The 27,158-nt window shown below is 38.7% G+C and overlaps 1 protein-coding gene across 2 annotated transcripts in view; it reads right to left on the bottom strand.

Moving 5' to 3' along the window:
* LOC124794718 overlaps positions 1 to 27,158 on the bottom strand; it is a 229,240-nt gene that overhangs the window by 5,047 nt on the left and 197,035 nt on the right. The window contains exons 23-25 of one of the 2 annotated variants that reach the window (XM_047258303.1): positions 24,277 to 24,542; positions 22,919 to 23,012; positions 2,102 to 2,175 (exon numbers count right to left, since the gene is read on the bottom strand). In XM_047258303.1, the coding sequence (XP_047114259.1) occupies positions 2,102 to 2,175; positions 22,919 to 23,012; positions 24,277 to 24,542 (434 nt within the window). Of the gene's footprint in view, positions 1 to 1,975; positions 2,050 to 2,101; positions 2,176 to 22,918; positions 23,013 to 24,276; positions 24,543 to 27,158 lie in introns of both variants that reach the window. The other variant, XM_047258302.1, reaches the window with a different exon arrangement.

Raw genomic sequence — 27,158 nt, 5'->3', positions numbered from 1 at the left:
TGTGGTGCCAGTGTGAAGGACAGACAAATGGAGTGTCGAGAGAATAGCGAGAGAAGGAAAAATTGATGTGGATGAATTACAAAGGTACAACTAAGAGGGTAAGGATGATATGAAAACAGGAGGGTGGAAATAGTAAAGGAAGAGGAGTGGCAGTAAAAGCAGTGTGCACTAGGGGAAATTCCAGAGGCTGCGGGAATGAAGATGGGGAACATTAGAAAAATATCAGCTTTCAGACAAATTACTTCTTCAGAAATAGAACTCTCACAGCCCCATGGCTGATGCCTCTGAGCATTAAGCCCCAACTGCTAAAACCCAATCCAACAGTTGGAGTCAGGTCTTGGTGCCCAGAGACAGTGGCCGTATGTGTGTGTGTGGTTTTTTTTGCTACTGTGTGAATGTGTGAGTGTACTATTTCTGAAAAAGGACTTAGTCCAAAATCTGATATATTTCTAGTGATCCTTTTTCTTTTTTATGTTTTTCTGCAACTCAACACCTCCTCTACGGGGTGACTGGCAATCTATCCTTTCCATTCTATTCTGGACTTTTCTTTGTTTGAATATGCTGGAGAGAATATTCTCACAAAAGAAACTATTTCTGCAGTGGACCCACAAAGCAATGGTGCAAAACAGCCATTCAAAGTCAACCATATCATGCTGAGAAGCATACTCTACCCCTTCCTCAGGATCTCTGTGGATTTCCTCAGGATCTCTGTGGATTTCTGTTATTACAACACGTAGGTGGCCTGAGGTTGAAACAAATGAAGAAAGTAGATGTGGAAAATACAGTATATGTGAAAAGGAAAGAAACTGGAGCTTATGCATTGGGGAAAAATAAGAGTTAGTGAGTACTCAACTTGATTATTGACAATTTACAATACTGTTACATAATACCAGGGGGAGCACTCCAATAGCTACTAACTTAAAAGCATTGGGTGAGGAGAAATATTTTGCTTTATCTTCATTCTTATCATTACTTTCTTAAAACAAAAGAAGTACACAAATTCAATTACTGATACATGCTATTATGCTGCAAATGTTCCATTTAATTTCTGAGTCTAATTTCCTCCAATGAAAAATAACCTTTTAATTTTGAAGTTTTTTTTCCTTTTTCTTTGTTTTTTTTTTCTTTCTTTTCATGGAATCAAAATATTTCTGGAGCCCATTGGCACCATAACTATCTGAGTGGCAGCAGACTTTCTCATAATGAAACATTTGACCACGCATTCACTTTAACGAGATCACAACTGCTTACATTTCAGATGGCTATTCTCAGTCTGCCTCCAACCTCACACCTAAGACACACAAAAACTATTCAAGACCTTGGATAATGGCACTGATAACTTATGACACGAGCATGTGGGATTCTCCATCTTCCTACACACTTCTCATTAACCATCTGTTGCAGCACACACACATTATACATACTGTTAGGTCTGACAACTAGGTCATAACAGACCCACTGATAGAGTGAACATATATAAAATTGCTTCTAATTGGACCATTCACTCCAAGTGCTCAACTTCTCTTGTTAGGTTTTTTGTATCAAAATTTGTGCTTATTGTACCAAGATCTTTGTTGAAAGTTTCCATTTACGAGAGAGTGACATACTGCGGCAATATAGATTACAGTAGTTGAGGTATGTTGAAACAAGTTTATGACAGCAGTGATCTGTTGCCCATGATATACACCACTACACTGAACTGCGTGTCATATGAAGCAAGTTACTAAACTTTGTTATCTACAAGTACCACACAAAAATATAAATACGTATACACAAATTACTGCAATGTGACAACTTTATAAATATGAATTGAGACTACAATTACTGGATTTAAGCTAAAATTCATCTACAAGGAAATGTAAACTGGAGTGACAGGAACAAAAGATGTCACTACCATTGAAAGAACCATTTTCTTAAAAATAAAAGAGGCTGTGAGGCAAGACACCACAACACAAATTTTCCATGCAGACAATACCTGTTCGCCCCAGCTGTCCCCCCAGCTGTTCTTAATGATCCAGAACGGGAGTGTCTTTTTGAATAGTGGATATTCTGTAAAAGTAAAACATTTAGTATAATTTAGAAGTTGTTCATAATACATTACCTTCTCCCCCCAGAATGTACCCCAACTGTTTTTTATTATCCAATATGGGAGCAGCTTGTGACGAAAATAAGTTTCTGTAAAACCAAAAGAATTCATGCAGTGATTTGAAATACATTCCTACAGTTCATTAAAAGTAACAGGGTAGTACACAAATAGAATTTCTGGCACATTCTGTGTAGCTTTAGTCAGTAGAAAGCATGAGTTACTCAAATTCAAATGTCATACATTTTACCACTTATGAAATGTAAAAATTTCACCTGTGATCTGTTTATTCTAGCTTTATCATTTTGGTGCAGAGTCCAACAGTCACTTAAATACAGAAGAGCAACTTCAGACATCATGAAACCATTAACATATTCCAATAAAAGATAAAGAAAGACTGAAATTAGAACAAAACACTGTGCTGTTATATGGGGGAGAGGTGGTATAGAAAAACGGGAGTTGGGCAAGAGGGGAAGGGGAAAAACATAGGCAAAGGGGGAGGATAACAGTATACTTTGTATCTACTTGTGTTTTCTGTTGTTATTCATGTAAAACTAGTAATTTAAAGAACATTGGAAAGAACGTAAATTATTAAAGTTATATAATTTTAAAATTTTTTAAAAAGTTTCTTAAATTTAAAAAGTTAATAAGAAATATTAAAGGCTTGTGCAAATGCCAGCGACTGTCATATCGCAAAATCATAAAAAATATACAGACCTTTTATACATCTAATTTAAAAAAAATTTTGTTGTACTAAAGCAAATGCTTATATTAAACCACATACATATGTATAATTAAAGGACTGACATCATCATGATGAACATGTTATAAGAATATGTATCTTTAACTAAACAAACAAGCACAAAAAGGTCATTATTAAAAAAATTGCACTCATTACCCATATGACGAAAGGAATGCAAACAACCATCAATAAAACTGTTAAAATTAAATTACAATAAAATAAAATGAAATTAGGACAGTAATGCTCTCTGTTGGACTGTTTGTAGTGTTGCATTGCTGTACCTAAACCACTTCTGTGTTTACTTCCATGTTTTTAGTAGCATGTGGTAGGCTCAGCATGGGCGCCTCATCGCACGTAGTAGCTGTAACCAGCTGCCACTTCTTTCCAAAATCTGCTCTTGTAGATTTCACTTGTGGATCAGATCACTGAAAATGCTGAAAAAGGAACTCCAGGAGGAACCATTCTGATAGTTCAGCAGATTTACAGGATCCTGCATTCTGTGTGCCTGAATTTCAAGTTCTTCAAAAATATCTAGTGTCTGCCTCCCATCACCTCTTATGTAAAATTGTAAGATTTCTTTGTGGGCATTTAACAGCATGTCTACACCCAACCAAAGGTCACAAAGGCTGTGTTATTACTATGGAGAAATCAATGTCCTTTAAATCAAGTCTCAAAATCTTGTTCTGCCTGCTCTATGTATATTTTTTTGCCATTACTACACTTGATCTAGTATACTTCCAAACTTGTAAATGGATTCTTGTTATTATCAATGTTGTGGTGGTGGTGTATTTTACGTGGTTTTTCTGCTCAGAAACATATGTGAACTCTGCTGTTATGAAAATATTTTGCAAATTTGACAAAGAGCTGATGTAATAATTCACTGACCCACACCATATTTACCCGAGCAGAAAAAGAGGTTCTTTGCAAAAATTTTATTTTTAACATAATATAATCAAAATTACAAACTGTTTTATTGATATAAAATATTTCCCTAAGAAAGTTAACATTCTAAGTATTCTTAACTTATATCATTTATTGATTTCTACATTTTGATGATAAAAGGAGAAATAAAATAAACAAAAAGAAAGGGTTTACCTCAACTTTTATTTTCGCTTCCTTTTTTGCTTACCATCTTTGTGGTATAAATAGTTTTAATCTTTCTTGTCATATTGTCATCATCACTGGTATTGCTATCTTCATTTTGTTTGTAGACCTACTGGCTGCCTTGGATATTATGACATATGCTGAGCCAACCATAGCATTGGATATGCAGGACTTTTTCAATCCTTTCATAATACATTTGCTTGAGGTTCTGACCCAGGCAGTAAGGATCCAACAGCCCAGCATGGGTACTGAGGGTTTCCTTAACATCTCTGTTGGGGTGACAGTATGGTCTCCTTGAAAAAGCCACTCAATGTAAAGCTGTCACAGGTGAACCTTAAAAGGTCTTTCCACAACAACATCCATTACTTGATGTTGTGAGGTCATGTCATCAGGAATTATTACTGGGTGTTGTTCTTTGTTATCAAATCGTTAATTCCCCATGTGAGGTGTCCCCTGAAAGAATCCAGCATCTTCCAAACAACTTTCAATCACTCTAGCATCTGGTCATTTTTCATCTATCCCTTTTCTAGGCATCTAAAGATAATGCCCTGCTAGCAATTTTTCTTTTGGTATCCCTTTCCAGTGAAGAATCACGTATTGGGGGGAGCTTCCTTTCCATCCGCTAGAGCACCCAGGATTACAGTTATACTGGACTTTTCTCAGCCATTACGTTGTTACAGGAATACTTTTAATGCCCTTCACATTGACAATAACATTTGATGGCATATCAAGATAAAGAGACGTCTGATTGGTAATGCCCATATGACATGGTGCAGACAGTCGAATGATTAGAGCAATTAAGTTAGTTAAAATTTGAAGGAATATTGGGAGCCAGAAGTCATACGTGTGTTACATTCTGTTTCATAGTTGACTGGTATGGTATTGTGATGTGAGTGGGTCGGCAGAGTGCTTAGTTAGCAACATGAAGGAGAATGCTATGTCACCGAACAGCTCGCTGCACACCAGGGTGTCAACATCGAGGACGGTAATTGGGTCAGTTACGCCAGCCGAGCAACATCAGAACGTTCCACTGACCTACTGGAGATGAAGAACCGCAGACGTCAGGGCAGAAAACCGTATTTAAGGACCGGCAGCCAGCTTGTCATCATCGTCCGTCATAAGACATTGGAGTGACATGGAGCCTGTGTCACTTAGTGGTGCCACCAGTTCAGAGTGGTTTCTGCCATCACAGTCATCAAATAGTCATGGTCGTAATGTACATTGTCACCTACAAGGTACCAGAGTGACGCTGCTGCTGTAAATATCATCAGACACTGTCAACAAGTAGTCGCCTGTCGTGGGAGACATCACTTGAGTTACACTGAGGTAAAGCACTATCGCCATTGTCCTAGGATGTTGCCTCCACAAACACCATGACCCTGGCTCACTGACACCAGACAGCCAAAGCCGGGGATGGTTGCTGAGACATGGCACTGACCTGTTTTGCTGCCATGACCCTCCGTCACCACCACAACAGAGGCCCGAGGTGCGTGGTTCCAGCCACTGCTAGTTTCATTCCCAGTAATTTACATTGTGCTCTCAGATTCCCGTCTGGCCACACTCTCAGAAATCGCTACATATTCCGAAAAAAATGGTGAATTATTTGTGACAAGAAGTAGTATAAATGTCACTGTCAGTCATTTCACGCACACTAAATTTCATCTTTCATTTCTTACACATGCGGAAGTCACGAAATCAGAGATAATCGTTACTAAGAAAGTGCACTTTACATGTAAATTACAACGAATATTTCAGAAAAATTCTTAACTTTGATGTTTAAAGAAGTCTCAGAATGTGTTGCAAACACGAAGAAGAAAAAAAATATTTTCACATCCAGTGGTATACGAACCTACGCCCTTCACGGCGGCAGTCCGTCACCTTACAAACTTCACTACAACAACTCGCAAGCTGTCGGCACTTTATTTTATGTAATTCCATTCGAGGGAGATTCAGGCTGATTTTGTTGCTGAATGATGCGGGCGTAAGCCGTAAATGCATGAGAGTTTGGAAGATTTCCTCTATCAGACTTAACAAAATTCCTTGGCATAGTTGCTTAAAAGTTCTAAACACATTTTGATAATTAATAAGTAAACCATTTTTGGAAAAGAGTACACAAAGTCACTAGTAATTTCGGCTAACACTCATGTAATATACATAAGCAGGGCAGATGTCTTGATGTTTAATATTTCTTAAACTCTTAACTGCATAAAAATAACAGGTATTTTGAGAGAATATTGACCAAAAATGTTTCTGTTTTATGTTGTAATTATTCACAGCACCAACCTAACCTAACCATATTTCTAACAAAGGAAAATAGTCTATTATGAACTCACTTTTCAACTGGACGCATCCTGTGGTCATTCTTTAGTAACACAATTACTGAATCCAAAGCTAAAACCGCTCAATATGTTTAAAATAACAAATTACAGGTGTAAATAAACCACAGCTAACTGAACGACAGGGCCATACCGAAATTCAGAACATCTCGGTACAGTTGTCGAAAAATCAGAGGGAGGACCATTTGGTAACAGATCTCAGAAGCTTACTGAATAGGAAATTCGGATAAAAAACTGAAAATCACGTGAGTACCAAGACTAACCTGCTGGACCAATTGGTATGAACGATATAGAATAGGCCCCCAGTAAGAGATAAGCATGCAAGACAGCAGTGGCAGACTTTTTTCTGACTGGGCTCTGTGGGGGATAAGTTATGTAAGATGTTGTTGGATACCAGTTCTCAGGTATCAGTTAGAACTTATGGCACATAGGTTAAGCGCACCACACTGGACATTAAGTGGGATAGGTGGGGTGGTGAAGTTCCAAGTGGGAGAGGTTATTTTCCAAGAGGATGCAGAAGTTGTTCTCTTGGTTAGCGGTAGGTAAGACGTGATTCACAGACTTGATTTCCTGGTTGCACATTGTGCCATAATTGACCTGGAATGGCATATGATATAACTGAATGCAACTTTGCTTCAGCTAAGCTCTGCAGCCAGAATACCTTCACTGTCGCAAGGTCTACCCCATGGCCAGGAGAAGCCATTTAAGCTGCTTACAAGGTCTCTTAGGATCAATTCACAGGACGGCTTACAGGAAAGGTAGTCTGGACTGATGTAATTCACCTGCCAGGGAACTCACTGTGTATCACTGAACCTTTGGCAGATAAAGTACTAGATGCTGTTAGTTGTTTTATATGACTTAGCATACCATGCATTCAGAAGGTAGACTGCACGAGGGTAGTGAATGTCAGTATTGATAATTTTGGCCCCAAGGAAGTGAAGTTGTCACAGAGTACCCTGGTTGTGAATTTAAAAGCGTTAGATGAGGATGAGGATGAACAGAAAATTACACAATGCCAAGAGGGTCTGTCAACTGGTCTACACTAAGGAGTAAGGTAGCACACGTGGAAGCACAGGACAGAGCATTAGTGGAAAAACCGTTGAGTGAGTACATGGAATTATTTAAATCCGCCAGATCCATTACCTGCAATGCCACTTGTCCAACACTAAATTCCTACTGGAAGTTAAGCACCTGCCTGCAAATAGCTGTATTGAGTTCCAAGGCATTTACAGCTGACTATGGAAGAGTTTATAGATCATAGAGCCTAGTTGTAATCCTTGGTCTGTTCCCATTGTAATTGTAAGCACAAAATCACCAGATGGTAGCAAAGCATACCATTTCTGTTGTGAGTAGCAGTTCATCAACCAGAAAACGGTGCTCGACACATATCCTGTGACTAGTATAACAGAGATATTGGACAACTTGGGTCAGTGTCAGTACTTCACAACAATGGATTTGTGTAGTGGTTACCACAAGTTGGAAGTAACACCGGATGACCGACCAAAAAATGCGTTCTCAATGCCAACTGGGCATGTCAAGTTTCGCCGCATGCCTTTTGGCCTTAAAAACGCACTGGCAACCTTTCAGCATTTGTTAGATAGTGTTTTATGCGGATTAAAACCAAAATGGTGCATGGTATACCTGGATGACATAATTGTGTATTCAAAGAACATTCCTGAACATCTGGAGTGGTTACGTGAAGTGTTTGATTGTCTGCGCATGGCACGGTAAATGTTGAATTTAGAGAAATGCTATTTTGTACCGCAAGGAGTTTGGTATTTGGGTCACGTTATGGGACAGGATAGAATTTGTACCACCCCAAAGCTAGTTGACGCCTTTTAAAATTTTCCAACACCCACCAATGTAAAGGAACTGCAGTTTTATTTGGGACTCAGGAATTTTTACCAAAGATATGTTACAAAAACCTGCAGAACTTGCATGAACTCGCATGCAATTGCTACAGAAAGGAGTGAAGTTTCATTGGACATCTGAGTGTGAGTTGATGTTACAGAAGTTAAAAGATCTATTGATATCTAGTCCCATTTTGGTCTATCCGGATTTTGAAAAATCGTTTATTCTTTCTCGTGATTTGAGCGATTTTGCGCTAAGAGTTATTTTGAGTCAGGAAGTAGATGGACAGGAGCACCCTACAGCATACGCTTCACAACAGTTCAATAATGGTGAATGAAATTATTCCACTACAGAGAAGGAAATGCTTGCAGTGATTTTTGGAATTGGGTACTTATGTTGTTAGCTCTATGGTAGATGATTTAAAGTGGCAACTGATCTGGCAACGCATAAGTGGCTTTTAGGACTTAAAGATCCATTGAGTAGATCGTCAAGATGGACCTCGCAGTTAAGCGAGTTCTATTATGAGGCAGTACATTGGCCGGGAAGGTTGCACGCTAAAGCGGATGGACGTATCCATAAGGTACGAACTACGGAATGCACAGGCATTGACGTAAGTGAAAGGAGGGCCAGCACAAAGTGCTGATCCGGACCGTCAATGGTTTTCTAAACAACACCAGTTCTGTATGGAGGACAGAATATTGTACTGCACAGCTTGTGTGATGAAGTGTTAAGGCAAGCACAGGATTTGATTTTAGTGGGACATTTGGGTCGGAGAACAACGGAGAGAAGGGTAGCGCAGGCTTATTGGGGGATGATGTGTAGGCACGATATGGACCGTTACATGAAAAGTTGTGTTCCGTGTGCTCAAAAAGCAGGACTTAACCACTAGAGAATTAAATCCCAGAGGTTATGCTCCCATGAACCATGGACCTTGCCGTTGGTGGGGAGGCTTGCGTGCCTTAATGATTCAGATAGCCGTACCGTAGATGCAACCACAACGGAGGGGTACCTGTTCAGAGGCCAGACAAACATATGGTTCCTGAAGAGGGGCAGCAGCCTTTTCAGTAGTTGCAGGGGCAACAGTCTGGAAGATTGACTGATCTGGCCTTGTAACACTAACGAAAATGGCCTTGCTGTTCTGGTACTGCGAACGGCTGAAAGCATGGGGAAACTACAGACGTAATTTTTCCCGAGGGCATGCAGCTTTACTGTATGATTAAATGATGATGGCGTCCTCTTGGGTAAAATATCCCGGAGGTAAAATAGTCCCCCATTCGGATCTCCGGGTGGGGACTACTCAAGAGGACGTCATTATCAGGAGAAAGAAAACTGGCATTCTACGGATCAGAGCGTGGAATGTCAGATCCCTTAATCAGGCAGGTAGGTTAGAAAATTTAAAAAGGGAAATGGATAGGGTAAAGTTAGATATAGTGGGAATTAGTGAAGTTCGGTGGCAGGAGGAACAAGACTTTTGGTCAGGCGAATACAGGGTTACAAATACAAAATCAAATAGGGGTAATGCAGGTGTAGGATTTCTACCATCTGGTGAGCAAGATGTATGAGACAGGCGAAATACCCTCAGACTTCAAGAAGAATATAATAATTCCAATCCCAAAGAAAGCAGGTGTTGACAGATGTGAAAATTACCGAACTATCAGTTTAATAAGTCACAGCTGCAAAATACTAATGCGAATTCTTTACAGACGAATGGAAAAACTGATAGAAGCCGACCTCGAGGAAGATCAGTTTGGATTCCGTAGAAATGTTGGAACACGTAAGGCAATACGGACCCTACGACTTATCTTAGAAGAAAGATTAAGGAAAGGCAAACCTAAGTTTCTAGCATTTGTAGACTTCGAGAAAGCTTTTGACAATGTTGATTGGAATACTCTCTTTCAAATTCTGAAGGTGGCAGGGGTAAAACACAGGGAGCGAAAGGCTATTTACAATTTCTACAGAAAGCAGATGGCAGCTATAAGAGTCGAGGGGGTATGAAAGGGAAGCAGTGGTTGGGAAGGGAGTGAGACGGGGTTGTAGCCTATCCCCGACGTTACTCAATCTGTATATTGAGAAGCAATAAAGGAAACAAAAGAAAAGTTCTGAGTCGGTATTAAAATCCATGGAGAAGAAATAAAAACTTTGAGGTTCGCCGATGACATTGTAATTCTGTCAGAGACAGCAAAGGACTTGGAAGAGCAGTTGAATGGAATGGACAGTGTCATGAGAGGAGGGTATAAGATGAACATCTACAAAAGCAAAACAAGGATAATGGAATGTAGTCGAATTAAGTTGGGTGATGCTGATGGAATTAGATTAGGAAATGAGACACTTAAAGTAGTAAAGGAGTTTAGCTATTTGGGAAGCAAAATAACTGATGATGGTCGAAGTAGAGAGGATATAAACTGTAGACTGGCAATGGCAAGGAAAGTGTTTCTGAAGAAGAAAAATTTGCTAACATCGAGTATAGCTGTAAGTGTCAGGAAGTCATTTCTGAAAGTATTTGTATGGAGTGTAGCCATGTATGGAAGTGAAACATGGACAATAAATAGTTTAGACAAGAAGAGAATAGAAGCTTTCGAAATGTGGTGCTACAGAAGAATGCTGAAGATTAGGTGGGTAGATCACATAACTAATGAGGAGGTATTGAATAGAATTGGGGAGAAGAGGAGCTTGTGGCACAACTTAACTAGAAGAAGGGATCGGTTGGTAGGACATGTTCTGAGACATCGAGGGATCACCAATTTAGTATTGGAGGGCAGCGTGGAGGGTAAAAATCGTAGAGGGAGACCAAGAGATGAATACACTAAGCAGATTCAGAAGGATGTATGCTGCAGTAGCTACTGGGAGATGAAGAAGCTTGCATAGGATAGAGTAGCATGGAGAGCTGCATCAAACCAGTCTCAAGACTGAAGACCACAACAACAACAACAGGTTATCCGAAGCTGATAAGCTCCTCCAAATGGTAGGATTGAACATCCTAGAACCCCTAGCACAAACACCAGCAAGTATTAACCATTATTGACCATTTCACTCGTTGCATTTTCATGATAATTTTACCAGACCAGCAAGCCACATTGGTGGTATAGACTCTATTCAATCAGTGGATACTTTAGTTTGGGACACCTGAAACCGTACTCACGGATCAGGGCGTAAATTTTTTGTCAGAATTAATGCAGCAGCTATGCAAACTGGTGTGCATTAAGAAATTACAGACGAGCGCTCTGCACACTCAAGTTACTGGCCGCACAGAACAAGTTCACAGGACAATCATGAAAATGTTGAGTTTTTATATAAATTCCCAGCACAACAATTGGGACATTCTATTGGCCTACATCTTCGCAGCCTACAACTTGAAAGTTTGCCAGAGCACAAAGTTATCCCCATATGAAGTAATTTCTGGGTGCAATATGTGGCCGCCATTTTAGTTTTGCAAGGCCCCACCACAAGGAGACATCTCGTCTGGGAAGGATTTTGCCAGAAGAGTGAAACTTATCTGGAGACAAGTAAGAAAACTGAATACGAAGGCTTTAGAGAAACAGGAAAGGGCACATGATGTGAAATCAATGTTACCTAAGTACCATGTGGGTCAGTGAGTTATGTTGATGAATCTTTGTGTGCTGAAAAGGAAAATGGTATAATGACCCTTACCAGGTAATAGAGATGACATCACTGGTTAATGTTAAATTGCAGCTCCTCATCTGCCCTTTGATAGTCCACGAGCCGAATTCGGCCGTTTGAGGGGGATATGGACAATTTCCCTCGTGTGACCCCAGTTTCTGTAGAAGGAGGGGGGGGGGGGGGAAACAATGGAGAAAGAGGAGAAAAAGGAAAGAGTGAGGTGAAGGAAACAGTATAATATGCCAAATCATCGGTATATGCAAGGACGAAGAGCAGGGATGCAGGAGTGACACTAGGATTTATTTTCCAATTACCAGCTACGAAAATGGGAACTGTAGACTTTAGTATGGTCCATGCCTTGATTTACGTATCTGACCTACATTCCTCTGTTTTTTCCACTAAACACCTTTCGTTCTTAATGATACCATTGATGAGGACCTGTTCATCTCTCTGGATCAGATGATTGTCATCTAACATGGCCATGTTGCTGTGGAACATCTCTTAGAGCACATGAAAAGCTGCAGAAGTAAGCAGCAGCAGCAGCAGCAGCAATTGGTAGTCATTGGTTCAGTAACATCACCTGCTTGTGTATTCCTTGTGGTGATCGGAGTTGTATATTCCTTGTTCAAGAGAAGAGTTGCCCAAATTCCAGCATTCTCAACCTTCAGCCTAAGCATTTGAACCGATCAGAATGGGACACTCCCCAACAAGGCAGTATAATGAGTGAACAGTCATGAAGGCAAAGACCAAGTGTGCTCAAGGACCATGAGGAACAATTGTGTATACAAGGGAGAACTGTGGTGTAATTAGCAGTGACTAGGCCACAATATGTAGTTTCAAAGGAATTGAACCATGTAAATAGGTACGAGTCTGGTATTGGTATAAAATGTAAACAGAGTCGAGAATAAATAGAAATGGAGGCAAAATGCAGGGACGCATCCTTTCCATAGAAGGGGGGAGTGTAGAAGGTCAAATGATTACGGCAATTAAGTTTGTTAAAATGTGAAGGAATACTGGGACCCAGAAGTCTTAAGTGTGTTACATTCTGTTGCGCAGTTCAATGGTACGATACCATGACGTAAGTGGGTCAGCAGAACACCAAGTTAGGCAACATGAAGGAGAATGCTGTGTTACTGGCTAGCTGGCCACACACCAGGTTGTCAACATCAAGGGCAGTAATTGGGACAGCCAAGCTACACCAGAATATTCCACCGGCCAACTGGGGAAGAAGAACCACAGACATCAACAGCAGAAAGTCATATACAAGGACCAGCAGCCAGCTCATCATCATCGGCTGTTGTAAGACACTGGAGTGACATGAAGCCTGTGTCACTTAGCGCTGCCACCAGTTTGGAGTCGTCCCTGTCATTGCAGTCATACTAATAGTCACTGTCATAATGCAGGTCATCGCCTAAGGGGTGCCAGAGTGACACCAGTGCTGTAACTATTGTCAGACGCCATCAACAGTCAGCTGCCTGTCATGGGAGTCATTGCTTGGAGAACGTTGTGGTAACAGACTGTCGCCATTGTCCTGGGACGCTGCCTACACAAATACTGTCACCAGGGCCAGAACCAGGGACCTTGCCTTGCCAATGCCAAAGAGCTGCAGACAGGGTTTGTTGCTGAGACAGGGTGCTGACCTGTACCGCTGCTACCTGTATCTGCCGCCACCAGCACAACAGAGGCCTCCGGCATGTGGTTCCAGGCACCACCGTATGACCCAGCAAGGCCATAGTGTCACTGCTGAGTCAACAGATTCCAATTAATGCCAGCACAGTTGGAGTTATAGTGAGAGTCTGCTGACCACCATCATTGCCGTCAAGAAAATTACGAGCAGAAGCAAACCTCGCCCAGTGGGCCCACAACCAACATATTGCGGTTGATCAATAAATGTTGTTATTCTGTCTTTCCTCATGCCCAGCAGATAATCCACATTCAAATTCGACTATGGGCAGTGGAGTCCTGTGCCTGTTAACATGGCCCATTTACACTAGCAAATAGACATGCTGTTTCCTAAGGTTGATAACTGACTGCTCATATACTAGTAGTTTTTTGTCATATGTAGTGGGAAGTCACTAGGCTAGTGTAGTTCTGCATGTAAGCCTGGCCCACTCTCTTCATCATCCTCAAGTGGCAGTCAATACTTGTTTTGAATTCTGTGACACATGTGGTTGGAAAATTCTTTTGTATCTCCTGTGCCTTTATTTGATTAATTTACTCAAGAAATTTACTCAGTGGGACTTAATTGTATTTATCTTGCATTTACAGCATGTTCCTGATGCTCCAAATAATGAAACCTTCTCTGCATGAAAGTTTCTCTCCTTTGATCCACTGAAACTTGGGCATATAGAACTGGTAACATTCACTTCTGTGGCACCAAATTTTCTTCCTGCTGCACAGCTGTTTGTGGCCTCTGCTTCATAGTGGTAGTGGTAAGTTCCTATGGGACCAAACTGCTGAGGTCGTCGGTCCCTAGGCTTACACACTACTTAATCGAACTTAAACTCACTTATGCTAAGGACAACACATACATGCCCGAGGGAGGACTCAAACCTCCGACAGGGGGAGCCATGTGAACTGTGACAAGGCGCCTTGGACCTCTGCTCTGCTTCATGAATAACCATCAACTTAGAGAAAGTTAGCATCGTATTGCCTGTGTGAACCAGTTGGGAAAAGCAAATTTGTACATCCTCATTTCTCAACTGAGTCATGGAAGTAATTTCTGACCATTTTTGACTGCTGACAATATAATCATACTTAATGGGAACAATGTGGTGCCCTCTCGGCTTCCCACAGCTAAACTGGCAGAAATCTTGTTACTTCAGATTAACATTGAAGCCAACCTCAAAAATAAACAGTACAGTAGAGCACTGGTAGCTTTAAGGGTCTCACACATGAGCAATGGAAATCACAACATATTTGGGACTAAACAGCCTAATATTTTTGACAGGAATGAATATTACTGTCATTGCTGCTGATGAGTTGTGCTATTGGATTCCACAACTTGTGAAGGGATAGCTTTACAATTCACAATACTGTTTATGAATTAATTTAAAACATTAACTTCAGTTGTGTGGCCATATTGTCCGTAGTTGCTATGTATTGAAGATATTTCAAATATGTCTTTGCATCTGTGACAGAATGCATATTTTGTCACTGAATGGGTTTTGTTTTATTGAAAGAAAACATTAGTGGTCTGCAATGAGAGATATTTACAATTTCACTTGCTTTCTAGACTGAAAAATGGTTTGTTACAAATAATGTTGATTTTTACTTACAATGTTTTCTGTCCAATTCTCGCTCAGTCCTGAACTTCATCTGACTACATGTTTTTGAGTTATTTATTTGTTTGGTACAGTTGATTCCAGCCTTTTTCCATATTGCTTTGTGGTGCTGCACTAAGTCGTGTTTAACATCAAAAAAAGCATAGCACTGCAAAACAATGTGGGATTAGGCAGATATCAGTAGTGCCAAACCAAGGAATGCCTCAGAAATGTGCAACCAGACAGTTTCCTGATGTAAGTGAAAATAGAATATAAAATACCATGAGTAAAATCAAAATCTCTTGTAAAAAAACTATTTTTTGTCTAGAAAGCAAGTCACACTGAAAATATCCTTCATTGCTGATGCGATCTGCAATCTGTCATTTTATTTCAATAAAATGAAACACATTAACAAAATAAATATTTTCTTGTAGTTGCAGGGACAGATTTAAAATATCTTTAATATTAGGTATTAACCATTCATATTTTATTCAAGCTGCATGCGTAATGTTCTATGATATGATTTGCTGACAAGATCAAAAATGGTTCAAATGGCTCTGAGCACTATGGGACTCAACTTTTGAGGTCATCAGTCCCCTAGAACTTAGAACTACTTAAACCTAACTAACCTAAGGACATCACACACATCCATACTCAAGGCAGGATTTGAACCTGCAACCGTAGAGGTCGCAGGTTCCTGGCTGTAGCGCCTAGAACCACTTGGCCACCCCGGCTGGCGCTGATAAGATCATGTGTGTTCTTCATTGACTGGCTGGCAGAAGTAAATCAGGCAGCCGCAATCTCAATTTTATTGCTTAAGAAGGCAACATATTCTGAATTTGAAGCTTTTCGTATATATACTTGCATATTATGAAAATATGCAGTTTCAGTGATACACCGTGTTAAAGACCTCCTCAAAATTAGTCTTTTTGGTATGGTTTGTTGTGCTGGAGTGGCAGAAAATGCTACTGTAGTAGATAAAACCTTTGACTAATTGATTCCACAATGCTAAAATGGTGACCTCAGCAGCAGCAAATTGAAGACAAGCCTGTATTTTTCGAATGACGAATTTTGGGGGAAAACCTCATCTTATAATGAGGATAAATACAAGGTCTGTTCAAAAAATTCTCGGACATTTGTAGTTTTGTGCTAATGGTGTGTTGGACCAAAATGCGGTTGGCATCCCGCACATGCCTGTTGGTTGTTGGTTGTTTGGGGAAGGAGACCAGACAGCGTGGTCATCGGTCTCATCGGATTAGGGAAGGAAGTCGGCCGTGCCCTTTCAGAGGAACCATCCCAGCATTTGCCTGGAGTGATTTAGGGAAATCACGGAAAACCTAAATCAGGATGGCCGGACGCGGGATTGAACAATCGTCCTCCCGAATGCGAGTCCAGTGTTTAACAACTGCACCACGTCGCTCGGTCACATGCCTGTGTTTAATGTGTAACTGCCGGAAGCTTCGTTGTTTTATGTCTGTTAGTTATTGCTCAGTGCTGTAATGAGTAGAACATTGTGTTGCACAGTTTGCGAATTTTGAGATGGAAGACTTAGGGGAGCAACACAGCTGCATCAAATTTTGTGTGAAGCTCAAGAAAACCTTTACAAAGACACACCAAATGATGCACACAGCCTACAATGATGAGAGCTTAACCCATACTAGATGTTACAAATGGTTCACACACAGTGGCAAAGTGTGACATTTTTTGTAGGGTAGGCTGTGAATTATCTATTTCAAAAAAATAAAAAAATCTTAAAACAAAAACTTATAAAATAGAAACACTGCAAAAGTAACTTAGTTACATATTTCTGCTAAAATTGAAACTACTACAGAAATTGTTAATAAGGTTGGTTGGTTGATTGATTGATTTGGGGGAGGGTACCAAACAGTAAGGTCATTGATCCCATCAGATTTGGGGAGGTTGGGGAAGGAAGTTGGCCGTGCACTTTCAAAGGAACCATCCTGCATTTGCCTGAAGCGATTTAGGGATTCAGGATGGCTGGATCTCAGTTTTAACCATCGTCCTCCCGAATGCGAGTCAAGTGTGCAAACCACTGTGCCACCTCACTCAATGATAAATAAATAAATAAAAATATTGAACAGCTACACACTAAAGATTAACACATAGTAACTCACTATTACATCGTTTTATAAATTAATTCTATCCTCCTGTCCTTTTTCTGGGAGTAAACATTGATAACATGAGAGATGAACTCCCGCCATTTGGTTGAAGATTTTCACATTTCCCTCTTTGGTTGAAGATTTTCACATTTCCCTCTTTGGTTGAAGATTTTCACAGTTTTCCTCACTACAGCCAAAATCACCAATGTGGACAGTCTGTCATTCTGTTGCAAAAGTAGGTTTTAATACGTTTTAATATACTCATGCTTCTTTTGCAAGACATGGTGGTTGCTGAAACTGCAAGAACTAATGATAGAAACTTCACACATTCAGAGAACATGTTTTTTAATCCATTGTTTATAATGGATTTAAGGAGGTCCTGAGGCTGTAGACGTTTATCCTCAATGCTGTAAATAAATGTAAGTTCTTGTTCCAGTTTCTTCCAGGATATATTTTAAAGTTTTTCAACTTCAAATTTCAGAAAATTGTTTGGTTTACAATAACCTGATAACTTTCTCCTATTTACAATTTCTGTAAAATCTGTTTCATGAAAGTCTTGGAATCTAGTTTCCGCTTTTACTACTATTGTGTCATTTATTTTGAATGCTAGAATTCTCCATTTCTGAATACTTGCTTCTGTTCCATTAAAATTAATTTCAGTTACTCCCGCTGAATTTATAAGGCTCTTAGCTTCCACTATGGATTTCAGAATAACTTCCTCACATCTTAGTCTTTCAACAGCCTTAATGCTGCTTTCAGTTTTGAACATAGGCATCTTATGTCCACAATTTTACTTTGTAAGATGTCAAACAAGATACTTGTATGCTGGAAAATCGAATTGTACAGCTGCAGTAGAGAAAGAAAAGTTTAATCATTCGGTATACTATTTAGCCCAATTGCTTGATGTAAATAATTATCATCCCATCCTTCATTGTTTATCACATCATAAAATGCTGCTCTCAGGTCTGTATAGTGAAGAATAATGCTTTGTACAGTGTGTGAATGAAAATTCCACCTTGTTTCACAAGGACTTGGTAATTTAAATCCCCTTTTCATCAGAAGTTCAATTCGTTTAATGGAATGGCTAAAAAAATACATGAAATCCTGACAGATTTGCCACAAAAATTTTTAGTTGCATTATTATTTTTTTATATATTTATTTTTACAAGCTCAGAGGAGGACTAGGTTCAGCTGATGTGTGTAGCAGTGGATAGAGAGAGCATGAGAATAAACTTGATTCACAATAAGGTAGACACCATAATAATGTTCCCTGCCATTGTATTGCAATCGTCATATGTTTGCAATACTAAATTGTTTCTATTAATATTCCAACTGCTTAGCACTTACAACAAAACAGTGGCTATGCCTTGTGCACTCTAGCCCTTGGGATACATCCTAAAACTCTATGCATCTATCTCGTATTTCTTCTGATTCATTATTTGCAAAATGAAAAATTACACTCATTTGACTTCTAGTTGAGACATCCGTGATATAAAACGACAATTTTTAACTTCATTTGAGTTTGTTCTTTAATAACATACATAATACAAGCAATTAATTCATTCTTTGTGTCAGAAGGAATGCCTTTAAATACTCCCTCGGATGCTAAATGATCTTTCATGTATGGTTCTTTTTCTGCCAAGAAATCAAGAAGTTCTAAATAATTTCCTTTATTTACTATTACTTCAGATTCATCATGACCACAAAGAGGTAACTCATGCCATGCTAAAAAGCAGATAGTCGAATAAAGTTTCTTCAATATACTTTTGTTTCGCTCAACCTTCTCGTTATGTTTCAAAGATTCCAGGCATGTTGCTTCTGAAACAGCATACTCAATTCTTACTGTACCTAGGAGATGGTGTTAAACAGATGCTCTGATATATAAAATGAAATATTCATGCTTTTTAGCTTTCAGAAGGAAATTCTGAAGACTCCTTTCACCAACTCCCCAATTATTCCATTCAAACCAGTCATTGCCCATTCCAAATAGTACAGAGTGAAAATGAAAAAGTTTGTTCCTTACAATGGTTCTGAATTGTACCACTGTGTTTGGAAACATCTTACAAATATTCCGTAAGATTTTTTAATAGACAGACTTGGCATCCGCTTTCGTTCTTTCACGAGGAGTTTATCTCCCAAAGAAAGGAGAGAGAAGAATTCAGGAATTTCAGTTAAAAAATTCAGTGGATCTTGTGATGAAATGAACACGTCCATGGCAGTTTCAGGTAGTCAGTAATACCTTGTGTTATTCACACACATACCTTTGTATAAGATGTCATTCCAGTTGACTGACCTTAATCTAGTTCTAAACTCTCTTATGCTGCATTCATTCATTACATCATGATACCTGGCATATGTAAGAAATAAGCATTTGCTTTAGTACAATGCATTTTTAGAAAATCTGTTTTGGGTGTTAAATTAGCTATATTCCAACTAGTGTCAAAATACTTCATAAAATGAACATTTTGCTTCAAAAGTGAGGTTAAACTGACAATCTTTGTTGGTATGTTTACAGGCTTGTTTGACAAACCTGTGGATAAAAAAGAGATAACTTGACAAAAGTCTGAGAAGAGCGACCTTTAATTTTGACAGTCACAAAATTAGAAGCATACATGAAATATCCATTTTAGAAAGCTTATTACCACTGTTTCCATTACTACTATACAATCGTGCCATTTGCAACAACATAAAAATGCATAATTTCATGCCCTTATCACTAGAATACTGAAATTGTCACTTTGAACATGAACTAATTAATAAACTTAAAACCTTAAAACAAAGACAACTGAAAAGCGGACACAGAAACTATCACATAGCAATAATATAAAAGGAGAGAGAGAGAGAGAGAGAGAGAGAGAGAGAGAAGGAAATGGCAAATACCACCACTCAGAAGAAAGAGGAAACTCTATACTAATATAATGTAATTGGATAGATAAAAAAATCTGCTCACCAAGGAGTGAAAGTAATACAATTTGCAAGCTTTCAGAGCCAGTGGCATGGCAGAAGAGCTGAAGGGGAAGGAAGAGGGGAGAAGCAAAAAGACTGGAGAGGTTTAGGAAAAGCAGTGGATTTCAGAAAATTCACCAAGAACCCTAGGTCAGGGGCGACTTTCTGGACAGGATGAAAAGGGATTACTGATTGTAGGGGACTGTACTGGATGAGATTTGAAAAGCTGAGAGCACTAGTTAATAAGAGAGAAAAGCTATGTGCATTGCATGTAATAGAGTGGGAGAGGGACGATGAAAACCAGACAGGTCAGAAAATGAAAGGTGTAGAACACTGAAAGGGATTGAAGAAAGAAATAGTTACTGAGAAGAAACGCTGAGACCAAAAAAGTTTACATAAACTAAGGCCACATGGGTGGCGAGAACCAAGGATATGTTGTAGCACCAGTTTCCATCTGCGGAGTTCTGACAACCTGGTGTCTGAGGGAAGAATCCAGGTGGCTTGTGTGGTGAAACAGGCATTGAGGTCACAACTGTCATGTTGTAGAGCATGCTCTGCAACAGGATATTGTGTGTTGTCAGTATACATCCTCTGCCTATACCCATTAATCCTAACTAATAACATAGTAAAAGTCAAGTCAGTGTAAATGGCCAAACAATGTTTACATAAAAGCTAGTATATGGCATGTGGCTCTCCCTTTACAGTATAAGTTTTGCCAGTTACAGGGCTGGTATAAGTGGTGGTACGAGGGTGCACTGAGCAAGTCTTGCAGTGAGGACAGTCACAGGGAGAAGTGTCACATGATACGGAGATGGGTGCAGATGGAGCATAGGGTCTGACACAGATATTGCGGAGGTTAGCAGAGCGACAAAAAGCTATTCTAGGTATGGTGGGCAAAATGTTGGATGGAATGGACGTATACTATCAAAGGGAGAGCCACCTGTGAAATGACAGATCATATACTACCTGTTATGTAAACACTGCTCGGCCTTTTACATCGGCTTGACTATCACCTAGTTATTAGTTAGGATGAATGGACATAAGTGGAGGGTGTACACTGGCAACACACAATATCTTGTTGCACAGCATGCTCAATAACATGACAGTCATGACCTCGGTACCTGTTTCACCACACGAGCCATCTGGATTCTTTCTCCTGACACCAGTTTCTCAGAACTTTGCAGGTGGAACTGAAGCTACAACACATCATCGGTTCTCGCAACCCACCTGGCCTTAATTTACGTTAATTTCTTCAGTCTCAGAGTTTCTTCATAGTAACTATTCACTAGTTTTCTACAGCTTTCATCTTATGATCTGTCTAGACTTCACCATCCCACTCCTACCTCTATTAGATACAATTCACTTAGTTTTTTGCTCTAATTAACTTGAGCATGATGTTTTAATAGCAATCTCTGTCTTATGTATTATCCTATCTTCCACCTTTAAGCTCTCAGGCTTTCAAATCTCATTCAGCGCAGTCCCCAACAATCAAGCTTTCCTTCTCATCCCGTCTGGTACGTCTTGCCCTGACCCTGGGTTCTGGGCGACTTTTCCGAACTCTACCTCTTTTCCCAAAACACACCAGTCCTTTTCCTTCCTCTTCAACCCTTCTGCCAAAAGAAGGAGCAACTGGCTCTAAACACTTGTAAACTGTAATACCTTTTATATGTGTGTTCTCCTGCCATTGATTGGTGAGCAGATTTTTTTTATCAATCCAATTACATTATATTTTCAAAAATTGATTATTTTCATTGATAAACTATATACTAAGGATGAAGAAATGACATATCTGCCAATGCCTTATTACAGTCAGGCAGCCAACAAGGTTGCAAAATATTATCATAACAGCAAACTTAAAACATGTTTCCAGACATCAAAACAACTTAAAATACAACTACATCACAACATTGATGATAACAAAAATGTATTTGCAAATTCGGATGTACACCAACTCAAGTGTAGCAAATGTGAAAAAATATACGTAGGTCAGATGCTATTGTGTACATATGTATTTAATTTACCATACTACTTTTTAATTTAATATGTTTTAATTTTTAAAGTTTTTTAATTTTGAAAGTTATTTGCATTCTTGCCATAGTTTTTTTATAAATGAAGTTCAAAGTTGTATAACTATATTTGCTTATGTATCTGTACGGAGCTTTTTAGTGGACCAAGAACATCTAAAGGTGTCAAATACTTATTGAAACCAGTAATATGAATATTTTTTATACGTATAAGTGAGTGTGATGTAATAAATAATTATACAAACATTTACAAAGATCACATATCTCCAGCTGCCAATATCACATTTTTTAAAATCTGATTTGTATTTCTTTGCCATTCATTTACTAAATTTTCTTTTTAGTGTTCCATTTAGTCTATTATACTTTGTTACATTCCTATCTCTGTCTGTCCAGCTTGCAAACTGTGAAATATTTGTGCCCAAATATATAGTGTCTGTTACCAGTTCTATTGTTTTATTATTTACTGGATTTTTTTACTCTGGAAAGATTATGAATCTTTTATATTATACTTTCTAAGAATGTTTTGAAGTTTATATCCAGATTTCTGTACATAATCTTCACTTACAGCCATCATAATCTGATTGTCTGCAAATAATAATATTCTTAACATTGTGTTTAGTCAATTTTTACTTCAAGTGGATTATTTCATTCAATTTCTGGATTATTTGGTCGACTAAATAAATGTTGGCTATAAAAAGAAAGTAAAAATAGTATATATCTGCTTGTGGACATATGTTGTTTGATTCTATATTACCCCATTTATCAAACAAGAAATATTTCACAAATATTATATACATAATACTTGCTCTATTTGTTGTATAATTTACTTACTGTGGACACCAAATCCAACTATGAGAACACCATGGTCTAGATTATCAGGATCACACAGGAACTTCCAGGGATGGGACACACCACCCAAGTAAAACTGCAAACAAGTTGTACATGAAAAGAAATGTGCAGTTTAAGTAATTTTATGAAACACATAATAAAATTGTCAGCAATAAACAAAATAATTTTCATAAACTCCCTCCCCCCTCTCTCTTTACAGACAAAAAATTATTCAAAAGTAATTTAAAAAATTATTGCTTGAAAACACTCCTTATTCTCTAGAAAAGTTTTTTAAATAGAGACAGATCATCTCTTTCCCACACATTTCTGTTTCCTTTTCCTAGGCTAATCCTGTGTATATCATCAAACGTTCTGTTTAATTTTCGCACCTCGTAATGCTATTCTTTCCTATTAGATAAATGAAGATGAATTTAATTATATTCTGTAACTCATAATTAGGTCCCTGTATGCAGCATGCCGTGTGTGCTCACCACGCTTCCACTAGATAGTCGGCAAAATGTTTATGATTATCACTTTTGGATTTGGTCTTTAACATTACAAACACCAACAGGACCGTGTGTGTTGTGACTCGTTCATAACTGAATAACCTGAAGATGTCATATGCACGAAACCTTTCTAACGCAATAAATGTGTAATAATACAGCTGAGGTGGTTTGCGTTAATCACTGAAGGAAATAGTCACTCCTGTGATATGCAATGAATGGTCACTCGGAGACAATCGCTTGAAAATGGTTACAATGCCAGAACTGTTCAATAGTGATTACAGAATAAAGCGGTATTTAATCTGATCAATGCAGTCGGTGCAGAAAAATGTTGTCATTCAGAAAATCTTTGGACAAAATTGAAAAATTAAGCAAGCTGAGGCCTTCATGTGTTAGGATGGCTTTCTTTTATAGTCAGAACTTGCAGAAGTTTTCCCATAAGTAATGTGTTTTTCGACTTTTTTCTCAGTTTACTACCTGTGGTCCCAACATTTTGAGTGACAGGTTCACCCATTATAAAACATAAGCCTATCAAGCACTGACAGAAGAGAATCCCCCTAATAGCTTGTGAGTAGACAGGTATTATAAAGCTTACAGAACAATGACCGTTCTGGCATTTGCATTAAGCAAATTAGGGGGAAAGAACCTACAATCTTTCTGGCCAGATAAGGATTTTAACCACCATTGTCTCTAAAGCAAAACCAGTATCTTCACATTGGCTATCCGAGTTAGTGCTATCTTTATGAGAAACCAATTCCTGTTTATGAGCTTAGTATCAATAAAATATAATAGTCACATCATCCAATATAGACAGGGGAGGTGAGGGGCACTTAGTTTTGATGAGCTCAAATAACATACCTGCATGGCATTTGCATTAATCCCAATGGATATTGGGCCATTCTTCACCAGCCACTGTGCCATTTTTGTCTCATTGGTACTGATGTTTACTGCTCCTTGTATGGTGACTAGCACTTCACTCCTGTTGAAATGACATTTCTCATCCTCGCCTTCATATGGATAATCTTTTTCCGTTTCTAATCCCCCCAGTTTCTCAATGGCTCGGTATGCGTTATCTGGTAGTCCTCCTTCACAGCCGTTATCCAAAGTATCACAGTCAACCAATTCTGCAAGAGAAACAGAAACAAAAAGAACTGAAAATAGATTACTACTTCCCAAAGTATGTTATGAGCCAGTCCTGAAAAGTATAGCAAATTAATTTTCACTGGCTTTCTCCTCTTAAGGTTTAATCACATGCTCTTTGTGTCACTCACCTCGTACATCCTCTATTTGTATAACATACAAACCAACACACGAACTTTTGAAATGCAAACAAAACACATAATGAAAGTTTACACAATTCATAAAAAGATACAGTACATAACTTTTCCCCTACACAGCAAACATTAACATCTGACTTTAAGAACACAAAAGTGTTTATCATCTGGGCTACACAGTAACTCAGCAATAGTAAATAATGCAGTGGAACCAGGGAACTTTCATATTTGATTCAGTGACACTGCACTTTCATTAAGGTCCAATCGTTAACATACTAGAATGTACAGAGCGGTGAAGGGCAGGGGGGGGGGGGGGGGGGAGACCTTAACAAAGAAGATTAAGAACTGAAATTATGACAAGTTGTGCACCTTAGCACTAAGTAGGGGCAAACAGCATCAACTATTCTGCAGTATAAGCTCCATAACACACATCGACACAGCTTCGTAATCTCTGGCAGTGGACGAATGACATCACAAGCTGACCACTGTGTAATGGCATACAAATAGTTTGATTTTCTGAGCTTGTTTAGGTTTTAAAATCAACTAACAAAGTCTTTACAGCCTATTGTATTTCTGTAGCTTTAGGAGATTAAATGTTATGCAAATAACACACCTTAAGAGCATTGTCTAATGACCATATAACTAGTCAGTGTTTTCATCTCATCAACTTTGAACCTGTCTACCCCCATACGCTTGGAACAATCCAAAACACCAAATACCGAACAATAGTGCATCAACAATTCTCAACTCACAACCACAATTCATCTTACAACAGCTTAAGAACTGCCACGTCATGGCTCTACCACTCCATAACTGCAGAATAACCCTGCCAGCTATTCCACTCCCACCTCAGTTCATGGTTCTATGTTGGAGCATATTCATAACAATATTTCAAAAATTATTTAGCTGTATTTCACACTGATTGTAGTTATATCAGTTTAGACAATGCATAATATAATTAACACACATTTCCTGACACCTCTCAATAGTTCAAGTGATCTTTTAAATATTAAATTAATCACAACAACTATCTTGCTTCAAAAGCCATCCATTTCCAGTGGTCAAACGTGTGTGGGTTATGTGTGTATGAATGGATGTATGATGGAAAGATGCCTTCATGCAATAGCTCAAATATATACAACATTCCACATTCAATGTACTTGTCTGTTGCTCAATGCCTCCTCTACATGGTTAGAAGCAATCTATAACCCTTCATATGGAAAACATTAAAAGAAGACATTTTCACTGAAGCAAAATACTTTGTTTCTCCCTCTTACATAATGAGAAATGAGCATCATGATGAAATAAAAGAAAAATCAGAGCTCACAAAGATAGATTAAAGTGTTCATTTCTGCGATTTTTTTTTAAAGTGAAACTCTAAAGATATAGGTTGAAAGTAGTGCCTTTTATCCTCTTTCAATTTATTGACCTGTTTCATACGCCCCTACCTTGACAGATTTTTTCTTTAACATTCTTCCTTTGATTATTGAATGTGGTGAACTGTGATTACATTATTAAAAACTTTATTGTCCACATTGGACCTCTTTCTCATTCCATGTTCAATTTTTCTTTGAAGGTTGTAGTGTTCAGTTCTTGTGATCTACTCAATACAATAATTCTTCATTCTTTGTGATTGTAAACTTCTCAATTCATCTGAAATCTAGATCTTCTACATGTAACCTTTGCTAAAAATCTGTAGTTCTTCAGAAGAGTATTAATTTTATCTTTGTTATCTGCATCTGTTATCTGGAGTCCAATAGGTTTAAGATCTTGTTGAATTTCTCTGACCCATTGTCCTCTTCACATTTATTAACACTAAGTTGGTCCGCCCCTGGTAGCTGAGTGGGCAGCGCGACAGAATGTCATACCTAACGGCCTGGGTTCGATTCCCAGTTGGGTCGGAGATTTTCTCCGCTCAGGGACTGGGTGCTCCGTTGTCCTTATCATCATCACTTCGTCCCCTTCAACACGCAAGTCTCTGAAGTGGCATCAACTCGAAAGACTTGCACCAGGTGAACGGTCTACCTGACGGGATGCCCTAGCCACACGGCATTTCCAACACTAAGTTCAGTTCAATGACACGCTTTTTTGATTTTTTTCGTTTTGAATATACTGAAGAGCGTACTTTTTAATTGTTAAGAACCATTCAACAGCCAAGAATGCATAAAATATTTCTTTATTTAAGACAACCAGTTTTGATAGACTATGCTGTCATCTTTAGGTCTTAAAATTTTTGTTGCTGTAAAACATGTTCATTTTCCACTGACAAGATGTCAAGTTCAGAGTAGGTATTAAAATCCATGGAGAAGTAATAAAAACTTTGAGGTTCGCCGATGACATTGTAAGTCTGTCAGAGACAGCAAAAGGACTTGGAAGAACAGTTGAACGGAATGGACAGTGTCTTGAAAGGAGGGTATAAGATGAACATCAACAAAAGCAAAACAAGGATAATGGAATGTAGTCAAA

This window comes from Schistocerca piceifrons, chromosome 4 (assembly GCF_021461385.2).
Source record: "Schistocerca piceifrons isolate TAMUIC-IGC-003096 chromosome 4, iqSchPice1.1, whole genome shotgun sequence".
Taxonomy (NCBI): domain Eukaryota; kingdom Metazoa; phylum Arthropoda; class Insecta; order Orthoptera; family Acrididae; genus Schistocerca; species Schistocerca piceifrons.
Note: the sequence above shows the minus strand (reverse complement) of the source record. Positions and strands in the feature narration are given on the sequence as shown.